Raw genomic sequence first — 13,569 nt, 5'->3', positions numbered from 1 at the left:
AATGTTACAGTCTACTGCATATTAAACTAAATTTTCTGACTTCTACGGAGAAAATCATGATCTTTTGTTTTGCAAAAAACACACTTTGATTTTTGCAGGTTTAATTTGCTGTTTCTTTTAAATGTGTAAAATAAATAATAATAAAATTCAATTGAAAAGACAATTTTGAAGGTTCTTTTCCACAGCCAAGATTTCCCACTGACTCTAATTGACTTCCCACCTCCCTCCTAATTTCCTTTTTTTTTTTTTTTAAATAAGGAAGATTAAGCAGACTGTGTGAGCAGCAACCCTTTCTTCCCTCTTTTGTTTCTTGCCTTCCTTACGTAATATTAAATACTGTGAATATTGAGAAAAAAGAAATTGGCAAAAAATGTTCTCTCTGCTGCCATTTTGCAATGGAGCATTGTTCCTGAGACTTACAGTAGTATTTGTGGGCACAGTTGCAAAACTTCATCTTCAGCTGGTGAGACGACCAAGAAGTTTTTCATTTGAGAATATCCTGAATAATGCCCTACAACTGATTGAATTAATCAGTGTTCTTGTTTGTAGTTTTCCACTTAATCTCAGATGTTATATATTGATATATTGTCAGAATGCACTGGTGGTAAAACACAGAGTTTGTGTGACGTGTTGAAATCCTTGAAGATATGTTTTGGGAGCACAGCTAATAGATAATTCAGGATAGAAAAATTAGAGGAATTACTGTTTCCGTGCTATATACAGCACAGATTATATTGTATTTATTACAATTGTATTTAATAAAAAATCAAGGTTCCACAAAGTTACTTTTACTTGCACTTTTAGTGCCAATTCAGCTTGCCTCGTATTTTAAAGAATTAGTAATTTGGAAGCACTTTTTTTAAAGAGAGGGGACACAGGCAGCTATGAGTTTTTTTTTTTTTTTTAATAAAAGTTTAAAGGTTTAAGGATCCAGTGTGAGTTTCTGGAAATACAGGAAAAATTAAATATAGGCTATTGTACTTGAGCTGGATTATTGGTTAGGTAAAAGTAGTAGAAGCAGCTCTACAGCTGCTGTGTTGCAAGCATGAAGCTTGCACCAGCCGAATATCAGTTGTTGATCATCATTCCTCTCAGCATCATTCCTCATTTGTTGTTCCCAGCTAGGTTTTGTGAGCTTCTGCCATGCGGAGTGTTTCTGATAATTCTGATCTTTCTCAGTTCCGTGTCCGTAAATAAAGTGATGATAGTAATTGCCAGCATATTGACATAATTGCACTTACAGAAATAGCATTATAGGTAGGTAGTTTTTAGTAAAGAGTGTAATTTTAAGACTGTGATACTCATTTTAAAAAACGAGCACCTGCACCCAAGTTTAACAAGCATGTCAACTTTAACTTCATGCTTTCAATGGAAGAATAATCCAAAGCTGGGACTTTGCTTGTGAGGGTAAGTTGGGGCGCTCCCTGCTGTTTAAAAGCAAAGTGGCACAATACACACTCCAAATACACGGTATTGCTGCTAACTTTGTGCTCTGTGTCTATCCTTTAGCCTAAGACAATTGGTTTGTTACTGTCTGTTTCACACAGTTTGTCTTACTAGCTTTTTATTTTAATCTTCTTAAAAAAAAACAAAAAACTTCTGTGCAATGTTTGAATCCTTCTTTCCTGTTGTGCTGGTATCTTATTCTTATGGCACTTTAACAGAAATCTGGCTTAAGAAATGTAACCTTGTAGCACCACAGTAATTTCATTTAGTGTATTATTTTTAATTTAACAGGTACCCTTTTTATCCACTTAGACAAAAATGCAACTTGCTGTTTGTGGTTTTTTTTTTTTTTTTTTTTTTTTTTTATTCCTCATTTAGCCCTCAGAACTTACTTTTGGTTTTAACTGAACCAGTTTTCTGTTCCAATTTAACTTTTGGTGCATGGGAAAATTATTCTATCAGATAAACACTTGAAAGGGTCTCGCTGTATTTATATGTGTTCTCTACAATAAAGATTTCTTAACTTTTTTGCTTCTTCAACAGGTATTCATTATGTGGATTCCAGTTTTATTACCTGAAAGCTATATGTATTGTAAGGCATATTTCTTACAAAGGATTTTGATTTTTTTTTCTTGTGTATTTATAGGAATCTTTGCCTTTAAATGTGCCCGTGCAGAAGAGCTATTTAATATGTTGCAAGAGATAATGCAGAATAATAGCATAAATGTGGTAGAAGAACCAGTAGTAGAAAGGAATAACCATCAAACTGAGTTGGAAGCTCCAAGAACCCCTCGAACGCCTACCAGTAAGTATGGTTATACTGTCAAATGACAAACCTGAATTTAATATGGTGCTTAGCTTTAAAATAGGCTTTTTTTTTTTTTTTTTTTTTTTAAATTACTTAAAGATTTAATGCAAATTAAATGCTATTTTCAGCTAGGAGGTTAATTACCAGCAATGAATTCTTTTGAGGTGCTTGCTGAGGATTCGCTTTCCAGAATCTCAAGTCCTGGGAGCAAAATGTTTGTAGACAAGTTCTTCAGCTTTAAGGAGTAAGCTTTGGGAACTTAGTTTTTGCACAAGAGCACTGTTTAACCATATACTTAATTCAGTTTTTTTATTATACATCACCATATTTTACTTTTAGCATTTCTGAGAAATTTTAATTTTAGGCAGTGCTCCAACCTTTTTGTTAGGAAAAAGGTAATGGTAACATCACATCTACAGGGGACTTGAAATCTTTTGCTGTGGGTATGGATGGATAGAGTGAAGTCTTATCAAAACTGCTGGGAGATTTTAGGTAATCCCAGGCAGATACCAAGACATCTGACACTAGAAATTGCATATTGCTGATGAGTTCAGAGAAACAAAAGCTTAAATAAAGAAGTCATCATCTGTCCATTTCCCCCCCCCCACCCCTTTTTAAAGGGGTATTTGTTGTTAATGGTAGCAAAAGGAGCTGGACAGGGAGTTTATTGAGAAAGCTGTGGTTATACACCTAGACTTCAGTGGTTACTTTCAGACGTGTTTCCCAGTAAATACTGGGATGCTCTACTTGGCAATTTGCTTTCCCTAACCCCCATACCTCCCCCAGCAAAATTGTCTTGTGAATATTTAAACTGTTTTACATATTTTGACTTCTTGTGAAAATTGAAGATAAATACATAAAACATACTACTCATATACAGTAAAATGTTCAATTTTAATATGGTTTTGCTTATTTTCTACTCGAATCAGCTCCTGGGTTCAATGCACAAAGTTTACCTAACGGCTATCCCAGATACCCATCTTTCGGAGATGCTTCATCACATCCTTCCAGCAGGCATCCTTCCGTCGGAAGTGCACGCCTCCCCTCTGTCGGTGAAGAATCAACACATCCTCTACTTGTAGCAGAGGAACAAGTGGGTATATTCTCCCCCACGCACCCCCCAATTCAGGCTCAACTTCAATTCAGGGTTTTTCACTGTGAATTCCGTAGCCTTGTGTTTTCATTTTTGAGTTTTTCAGAGTTAGGTATAATGTATTTCTACCACACCTGAGCTACTACTTAGAAAAAGTACTTGTTTTGCCTCTTTATGATGCTTGGTAGGACAGATCACTGAGGAAGCATAACTACTTAAAGTTTTTGTACTTACTATGTCTTTATTTGTATATAAATATTTTTCCCTGTGCTCTTTTCAAAAATTTCAGAAGCTAATTTTAAACACCTAAGTTGGACTTTACAATGAGAGATCTTGGTCAAAAACTTATTTACGTGCAAGTCTTCTATTTGGCAAATCATGGAAAAATGAGGTTAAAAGCAACCTCTACAGTTCTCTAGGTCTGCTTGTGAAGTTAGAGGAGAGACTGCACAGAGCCTTGTTTGTCGTGCTTTGAATAGTACAAGCAAGGCGATCCTACAGCGTCTCTGAGCCGTGTTCCTGCATTTGACCACCTTTATTCTGAAAGCATTTTTCCCTAATATGTAATCACTTTTTTTCCTGTTACAGCTGGTGTCTATTGCCCCTTATCCTTCTGGTGAACATCTCCAGAAAGGGTCTGGCTCTATATTCCCTTTAAATGTCTAAAAGTATTTGAAAGTGACTATTAAATTGCTTCTTAATCTTCTCTCGTGACTGAAGAGAGTTGTCTCTCTCAGCTTCTCCTTGTATATCACTTGTTCCAGCCCCTCTGGACTCGCTCCAGTACGATGATGTTTTTCCTGTACTCGGAGCCCATTACTCCAGATTCAGTATCAGCAGTACTGAATTGAGGATAATTACCACTTTCCTTAACCTACTGGCTGTGCTTTTACTGACACAAACCGGTTGGCATTTGGTATTCCTTGCTGCAAAGGCCCACTGCTGGCTCACCTTCAACCTGGATCCCTGGTGCTCTTCTGCAAGGCTGTTTTCAAGTCAGTTGGTGCCCAGCCTGTACTGTGTTATTCTGTGCCTGGCTTTAAGGTTGCCTTGCTGAGCTCCATGAGGCTTATGTGAGGTCAGTTCTCCAGGCTGCTGAGATCCTCCTCAGCGGGAATCCCTACCAATCTGGGAAAACCTGAAAACTTTCTGAAGGTGTGTTCTATCTCATCCTTCCTGTTGCTGATGAAAACGTTAGTCAAATTCAGTAAAATGTAATCTGGCTTCAGAAGATTGTTATGTGTGATGAGAAACAGCGTTGAAAACCAGAGAAGGTAACAAAAACAGAGATCAGTGTAGAATCTTTTGGGAAGGCGTTTGGTAGAAGCCAGCACAGAAGAGTCCAGATGTTGTTGCTGGAGTTACTGCAGACTAAATCAGTTTAAAGAACCAGCGAGGAGTCAAGTAAGCTGTAAATAGCACTCCAGTGTGTAGAGCTTGAAGTTGTGAAGACTGGATGAGTTCTGCTGTCAAATACTCTGCTATTTGGGTGTGCAGACAGAGTGTAAATGTGGAGATGCCATTCTTTACTGCAGCCTTTCCCTTTCAGCCTCATGTTGATCCACTGTGGGAACTTGGAGGGATAAACCAGTGGTGTATCCCTCCCTGCCTTGGTGGCATCTGGTGTTAACGGCTTATTTTTAATCCCGAGTGCCACAGGTCACGTGGAAGTGTATGTTTTTGTTTAGCTTCTGGTGTTAGAAGACTGTTGGTTCCTGAAGACAGAATGAATTGTTCTTCCAGCAGAGCCAACCTCTCTTCTCAGTGGTTGAGTGGTACACAGAAGGCGTGGTCCTGATTTTAAACGGGCAATAAATTTCCTTTGTCTTTGTAACTTCCATGCTGCAAATTAAGCCAAAGCAAATCTGGAACTGTTGGTTGTTTTCACGGTAAGGGAGATCAAAGCAGAACTCTGCCTCACTGATTTCTCCAAGTGAGCTAATGAACTGAGTTTAAGAAACCAGAGCGGAGTTTGAATAGAACCTGGAAAGCAGCAACTAGAGCACAACTGAGATGAAAGATCAAAACAAAACAATCATTAATTTGAAATGTAAATGTTACTATTTTGTCTGTCTCGAATACCTCTAATTTTATTTAAAGTAACATTGACAAAACCAACAACAAAATCAAAAAAGAAAGTTGAGCACAGCTCAGTGAAATGTGAGAAAGAGGAGCTTTGCTCCAAAAGAGTTGCCATTGTGATATTTGGTTCTCAGGTATTTTGATCAGAAAAGGGGGGAGTGGGGAAGGAATGAAATTAAGAAATGAAAATGTGCAACTAGAATTTGAATTTTTTTTTCTTCCTTTCAGGTGCACACTTACGTCAACACTACTGGGGTACAAGAGGAGAGAAAAAATCGATCAAGTGTGCATGCGCCACTGGAATCGAAGCTTTCAAACACTGAAACAACGAAAGTGAAAGAAGATCAGATTTGTACTGATGACAGAGATGCTCAGGTTCTCCTGGAGCCTGAAGGAGTCAAGTTTGTTTTAGGACCAACACCTGTTCAAAGGCAGTTAATGGAAAGAGAGAAACTGGAGCAACTTGGGAGAGACCAAGTTAGCGGCAGCAGCACAAACAACACTGAATGGGACACTGGATACGACAGTGATGAACGTAGAGAAACGCCATCTGGTAACAAATTGGTGTACGAAAATATAAATAGGCTATCAATCCCTAGTGCCTCAGGGGTCAGAAGAGGTCGTTTGACATCAACCAGTACCTCAGATACCCAGAACATTAACAACTCTGCTCAGAGGAGAACTGCGCTGTTGAACTATGAGAACTTGCCATCCTTGCCTCCTGTTTGGGAAGCCCGCAAGCTGAGTAGAGATGAAGATGACAGTTTAGGACCAAAGACCCCATCTTTGAATGGCTACCACAATAACCTAGATCCAATGCATAATTATGTCAATACGGAGAATGTAACAGTACCAGCAAGTGCTCATAAAATAGAATTTACGCGACGTCGGGACTGTACCCCCACAGTCTTTAACTTTGACATTAGGCGTCCAAGTTTAGAACACAGGCAGCTCAACTATATACAGGTTGACTTGGAAGGTGGTAGTGACTCCGACAACCCTCAGACTCCAAAAACCCCCACCACTCCACTTCCGCAAACTCCAACCAGGCGCACAGAGCTGTATGCTGTGATAGACATTGAACGAACTGCTGCTATGTCAAGCTTGCAAAAAGCACTGCCCCGAGATGATGGTACTTCTAGGAAAACTAGACATAACAGTACTGACCTGCCTATGTGAGCCTGGGAAGCATTAAATCATTTGCACCTTTTGTGAAGTTTATAAAATTGAAGATGCAAGTACTTTGCATTTCTTAACACTAACGCCTTTTATAGACTAATAGAACTTTTTCTGCATATTTCATGTACTTGTCTAACTAAAGGGAATTAATGTAGAGCAAGTATTCATTTAGGTAACACTATTTCATTCTACAGTAGTAGTAATTACTGCATAGCAGCATCACCACCTTTCACAGTGCCTCTTTAAATTGATTAGAGTCTGAGTGACATGCCAGTTTTGAATTTATAAATATTCTGGTCTGGTGCCTATAGTCATTAATGGCATTTATAACAGTTTTTAAAGCCTCTTGATATGTGTGTTTGTTAGCAGGTAAACCTGATCTTTCAAGATACATATCTGCATTCATTCCTCATTGATGTGGCTCCTGAAATGTATGTAATTCATTAATTCACTCAGTTTGATGTACACCAGATATATTGGTTCATCTCAAGGGATATAAGCACCACACTTTTCTGTCGTTTTTCTTTTTTTTTCAAAGACCACGTGGGTAAGAAGGCATCTAATTCCCGATAGTTTTAAGTTGTGTGATGTTTAAGAGGTCACATCGAAGTTTGTTGATCAACATTATGAACACATCTAATCCCAGCCTTAAGCTACTTCAGCTAGAAGAGAATTCCAAGTGGCATATCAAGTTCCCTGTGAAATCAGACAGAATTTTAATCTCATTAGTTTTTTTTTTTTGTGAAGGAATTCACAGGTTGGCTATACGAATTAAGGCTCTTTTGTCATTTCTTAGTTCAGTGTGCCTTCCTTTCTTTGCATTTGTGCTTCTTTTTATCTGTTCCGTAACGTCTTAAGAGTCAAAATTTTGTACATAGCTTTAATTATTGTTCAGGGTTGTGTATGTGTTTGTCTTACTCTCTGCATTTGACAAAGAAAGACTCTTGAAGGTCAAATGTTTGTCTTTGTCCAGTGTTCTACTTTTTTTATGCCTGACGGAAATATCCCAGCTCTCCAGCAGCATGCATTATTGCACAACTGGAAAGGTTTATTATGCAGTCATTGTCTTCCTCTAAAGCATCAGACACAGGTTACACGGGAGGCAGGGTACTGGACTTGATAGTTCTTCATAGAAAATTGCACATTCTAGCAATGTGCATCCATAGTTGATAGTGTACTTTAATTTAGAAAGAGATGTAGTAAATTATCTGAAGGTAGTATTATCTATGAACATACTTCTTTTGCAGTTGGTGAACTTGGTTACAATAATAGCTGCTCAGTGTTACAGGTACATCCAGGTAGAATGTCGTTTGAGTACGCCAGATGCACCCTTAGCAGAACTTTTTTCTTTTTTTTTTTATACTCTGAATAATTTTAGAATTCTGGCAGTATTGCAGGTGCACCTTGGTACTGGCAGCAGAAGAGATTACTCTTGAGCCTGTGATTGCAAAGGAACTGACACTTGTGAACTGGTGCGATGTAAAAATAACCCTTGAACTGTGTGAGGAAAAACATGCAAGAAAAGCCATCTGAAGATCTGGAAAAGAAATAAGGGTCTTCATGCAATATTTAAATTTAAGTTTTATTAAATATATATATATATTTTCAGGTTTTTAAATTGGAGTGTATCCCTGTTCCTTTGTTAACGTTTTCTCTGTGCTTCTCTCAATTTAGTAGCGGCAGCAGTGGTAGCACCTGAAGTCCGTGTTTCTTGCCACATGATTAAGGGATATCAGGCAGCCTTTTAACTCTGAAAAACTTTACAGACTGTATGGTACTGAAATACCAGATGCACAAAGAACAGAATGTACAGAAGTAAGAGATGGGAGTTGTTGAGACCATTACAAGGAACTTAAATGAGACAAATAATAATAACTCATTAATGATCTCACTGTCAACCTATGCATACTCATGTGATAGACTTGTTGACTTGTGGGGAGAACTTGGTACTCAAGGAGGTAAAGGCTACCGTGTAGGTAGAGATCTTTACAGGTCTGCAGTGTTAATGCTCCTTCACATCTTTGCCATTGCTTCGCCTTATGCCAAGGAAGTCTTGTACTGAAGAGAAATTACCAGGTGTTGCAAAATATTTACCAGCTGATGATACTGGTGTGATTCTTGTTCTTAGTTTAAGAACATGAATTCAAGTTCACTTAAACATGCGAGCCAGCCTAATGCTTCAACATGTGTTTTGAGGTAAACGTGTTTGATCTAGCTAGCTGCCTAGAAATATTTGGTCCTCATCTGTATCGTACAGGTGTCTCATGAATACTGGTTAACTGAACCCTTAAAACATTCCTGTGAGGCAGGGAGATAATAGTCTTAATTGATAAATAGGGAAACAGAGGATAGATCTTAAGTGGCTCACCAGAATTAAAGGAAACATATCCCCCTTTAGTTCTGGTGCACTGTCCCATACATGTATCCTGAATAGTCTCAGATACTCAGATGGTCTGAGTAAATTTTTTCTTTTTTTATGTTGCAAGTTTCACGATACATCATTTCGGCCCTTTTCTTAGCTGTGGCCCCCAGAATTCAGAACATCTTGAGGTTTCATCTTCCATGATTTCTGAATGCATAGTCTTGGCATTTTTATTAATATTCTAAATGAAATATGCACCAAGCAGAATTAAGCAAAAACCTTCTGTAGCCTTAATTGTATTAACCAATCTGGTACCATATTTTCTAGGACTTTTTTTGTTTTTTTAAACCCTCTGTTACTCTACAGATGGGATAATGCTTTCTTGTTGCAAACACACTGGTTAGTCCCTGTTACCTGCACTGCTCATCTTTAGCATTCTTTTTTATTTCTTTATGTTATGCCCCTTGAAGTAGATGTAGTTGCAATGCACTTTACCCTTTGAGACTTGGTAAATATTTTTTCAGTTCAGTCTCTTTAAAGGTTGTGATTTTAGATTTAGCTTCTGTAATCTACAGTTCAGTTTTCAGCTGAAATCTCACTGCAGTATTTGATCATGTTTGTATTTTGGACCCAGAGGTGTACAGACCGAGAAACAAATATGTAACAAATTTCTTTAGTAACTGAGATGTGTTAAGTTTCCATACACTAGCTCCTGCAAAAATGGCAACATCGCCTTCAGGTCTGCCGTTCATCCATAGCATGCAACTGGCTGCTACGAGCATATTGGACAAAGAAAAGCCTTGTTATAGATATTCCTTCAATGCAATGATTTGTGAAAGACATACATTGGACTCTTATCTTTTTAAGAAGGAAATTGGTAAAAAAAAAAAAAAACAAAAAAAAAACGTAGCAGTGACCAAAAGTAGGCAATAAATACTGTGCTGGAAATACATTTGGTGAGAATGTAATCCATTGGTGTAATCCATCACAAGAATATTTTTTTCTCAAATTGATATGAAGGGGCAGTCTGATTTTAATTTTGTGGTCTTTGTCAGTGACTCCAGAAAACAATATAAAAACGATCATTCCGAAACCTTTAGCTCTAATTGTAACATTTTTCCCCTGATAAGTAAGTTTTGCATATGGTAAGTGGTAAGTGTAATGGTGTGCTTTGAAGCACTACTCCTATTAAAGTCTACAAAATTTTTGTAGAAATATTTTTTCTGCATATTTATTCTAAAAAGAGCCACAGAAAGGTCTAAGCTATAGAAAGTCCAAAACGATGTCAAAACAGGGCTGCTCTTTTGCAGGTGACAGGCCAGCAGTTGTTTTTGCTGGATTTTTGACAGTGTATTGGCTCAGAATCTGTTTTATGTATAGCCACTTCATGCTGAGGCAGAATCACAATATTGCAGACTGTCTCCACTGTTGGGGACTTTAAAATGCAATTTCTGATTAACTTCAGTTACTACTTTGAGCATATAATATGAGCTGTATCTGATTTGGACCTCTATTTCTAAGCAGTATTCTCTTTGTGTAAGGTGGGATCAATGGTGAAAATCCAATTTTTGCACTGTACTAATTTATTTAGTGGCTACAAATAAGATAAAGCTGGTTTAGTAGGATCTAATACTGGACTCAGATCTGAAATTTTCCTGTAACCCCCAAGAAGCCAAAAGAAATTTGGTCCCACAATTTGACAGATAGAATTAGGTGTTTTTAGAATTTAATCGTAAGATCTTTTCCCATCTTTTCTGTGAGGTAGCAATTCAGGCATTTATATTTGACAGTATTTACTCAATATAAACCTAAGTTCATTTACAATATCTTTATTTTAAATTCATAAACACTCCAGAAAAGAAAAAAAAATCAAAACACAACAAGTAACTAAACCACCACCAACAAAATCCTGAAGAAATTCCACCACAAAAGACTGCGTTAAGATGGAGTCAGGGTTGCTGATGTCCTTCTTGCATAGCATATATTGAAAAGATGGGAAGTCATGAGCTAATGTCCTTTCACAATCTTTAGAAATTGCTTCCTCTTTTGGACAAGATAAGTGAATAAGAAAAAAATCTTAGCAGCTGTAACTCTGACCATGTGTACATTATATCGTGTAATATTGTGCTGTAAGGTATGTGACTAAAGCTGTCAGGTGTCTTATGAGGTTATTATCCTAATGTGGTGTTTACTCCAGATTAACGCAGTATTTTGTTTGGAACTGTGTAGGTGTACAGATAGAATATGAGATACAAAGTTACCTTTAAAGTTGATGAAACAAGTGTTGGACATTTCTCTATTTTTATATATCACAAAGGGCATTTTGAAAAATTTCTTGCAGTCTTAGTAATTATTTAGTGTGGTAATATACATATATTGTGACAATGTTTTCTGATATATCCATAACTTTGGTGTAATTCTATTTTATGTAGCAAATATCTGTATATACAAAGGAGATTATGTAAAAATATGATTCAGAAATAGGCTCGAGCCCTTTGGAACAGGGACCGTCTTCCTCTGTGTCTGCAAAGTCCTTACTTAATGCCTTGGGGTCCCAGCCACAGCTCGTGCCTGAGACCCGTGGTGACTGAACTGTCAAGAGATGAGCGTGGAGGAGCAGCTCCTCTGCTCTCCACAAGAAGCCTTAGCACGAAGGTGCCATGAAGCTCACCTTGCCGCTCGCTGACGCTGGGGCTGTGCCATACGTGGTTATTCCCAACCACCTGCCAACAACCCAGACCCCGGAGTCGGTGTGTCCTGTGCTCCCGTCCTTCCCTTTGGCAGTAGGAAAGGAAGTCTGAGGTAGGAGCTTTGATGTCACCAGGGAATCTTCCTTGCGAGTGTTTGGGCCTCATGCAGCACCCTTTGAAGCCACACGAGTGGTTCGTATTGGCTTCGAGGGCCCCTGGATGTGTTCCTACAAGATCAAGTTCTGCTGACATAACAGCTCTGTTACACCTGAGGACCTGGTTGGTCAAGTTCTTCAGGAATGGTCTAAAAATACTGTAAAAATATAAATATATTTAATTACGTGTACTGAAAAAAAAAAAAATCCTATTTGTTGTGGTCAGAGTTCAGATTACTATGTGAATTTTGATTTCTTAGTCATACTTGCATATATATTGCTTTAACTATTATGTATGAAAGAGGAAGTGATTCTAAAGTGTGTGAAAGATCAGGATTACACCTGTATTTTTAATGTTTGTGTTATTTAGGAATGGATGTCAGCAAATTTAACTCCATATTAATGCAGTTTTTTTGCATTAGAATACGTGTGTATATCATACACCCACATTTTATATATAATATATTATATATTTGGTACTAACTTTGTATTTTCCCTGAAATTTGCCAAATCCCGAACACAAATGTTCTCACTTGTAAGACTTTGGTACTTAATAACTGAATGTATACGAAATGCTCTGGTATGAACGAAAGTAGTGTTGTACGTACGGTATCCCTCACCCATGCAGATGTCTTTCAACCAGCAGGCGCGTTGCCTTTTTTGCGAGTTACATCTCATTCCACTGCAGCATCACTTTACGTCTCCTGAAAAATTGTCTGTGTTTTAACGAAACTGCAGACCTGCCCTTACAGTACAGCTGACTACACTTCTAGCAGGAAAGCTGGCTGGTAGGAGTAAGAATACAATAGTCACCAGTGTGCCACAATTGCATTTTTTTAAATGCAGAAATACACATTTCTACAAAGGCCAAAATCTTATGTTGTATGTTCCTTTCTTGTCATTACATTGTATGATATTGTAAGATTATTGTATGTCCTAATTTGCATTATAAAATGTTTTTTCCTACTTTAAAGGCATAAATATAGCAACTTTGTATAAAGGTAGCTTTCTAGATTTTTATTTCTTTTATATAAAAAAGTCTAAACAGTGGGAGTATCATTGCCAAATTGTTTATAAAATTTCAATTAATTTGCCCTGTTCAATGGATTTGTTTTTACAGACATTCCATATTTCTTTTATGAAAAAAGTTATATTATACTATGCAGAAAGAGTGTATTTTTATGCCATTCCACGTTAATCTTAAAAAATAACTTGTTTTAAGCTGTCATGATTGAGAGAGCTTATCAAATGTGCATTTTTAAAAGATGTGTTATGTATTATGACAACGTTTCCCCCTTTACCAGTGCCAACTTCATTTGGAAAGAAAAACAAATTGTAGCATGGCAATAAACTATTGATTTTACATTGACAATATGTGTGGATTACTTTAATGCTTACCAGCGTTAGTGTTCCTGTATTGCATTGCATTAGTAAAACCTTTTTTTGCTTTGCTTTGTCATTGCTTCAGGTAGTTACCTAAGTTTTTCCCCATTTATTCCATATGAATTTTAGTAGTGAAAAGAAAAAAAAAAAAAAAAAAAAAGAAAAGAAAAGAACATAATCTGGAGTTTGTAATTTTTTTTTTCTCCAAGCTTTTGTTTCATTTCTTCTCGAGTTATATTGCATCATTCTCATGTCCGTAGGACTGGATTTGATATCGTAGTAATAGTAGTAGTGCTGCTATTAACTACTACCTAGTGAATCACATGGTGGGAAGTTGAATGTACTCCTTCCTCAGCTATTATATGAATTAA

The 13,569-nt window shown here is 37.3% G+C and overlaps 1 protein-coding gene across 2 annotated transcripts in view; it reads left to right on the top strand.

Moving 5' to 3' along the window:
- Positions 1-13,187, top strand: part of FRS2 (fibroblast growth factor receptor substrate 2) — a 51,525-nt gene extending 38,338 nt beyond the window's left edge. For both annotated transcript variants that reach the window (XM_084492161.1, XM_084492162.1), the window contains 3 exons: positions 2,093-2,251; positions 3,184-3,347; positions 5,658-13,187. In XM_084492161.1, the coding sequence (XP_084348287.1) occupies positions 2,093-2,251; positions 3,184-3,347; positions 5,658-6,608 (1,274 nt within the window). In that variant the 3' untranslated portion in view covers positions 6,609-13,187. The remainder of the gene's footprint in view (positions 1-2,092; positions 2,252-3,183; positions 3,348-5,657) is intronic.
- Positions 13,188-13,569: the final 382 nt, after the last annotated feature.

Source organism: Aythya ferina (genome assembly GCF_964211825.1).
Source record: "Aythya ferina genome assembly, chromosome: 1".
In the NCBI taxonomy this organism is placed as follows: domain Eukaryota; kingdom Metazoa; phylum Chordata; class Aves; order Anseriformes; family Anatidae; genus Aythya; species Aythya ferina.
Note: the sequence above shows the minus strand (reverse complement) of the source record. Positions and strands in the feature narration are given on the sequence as shown.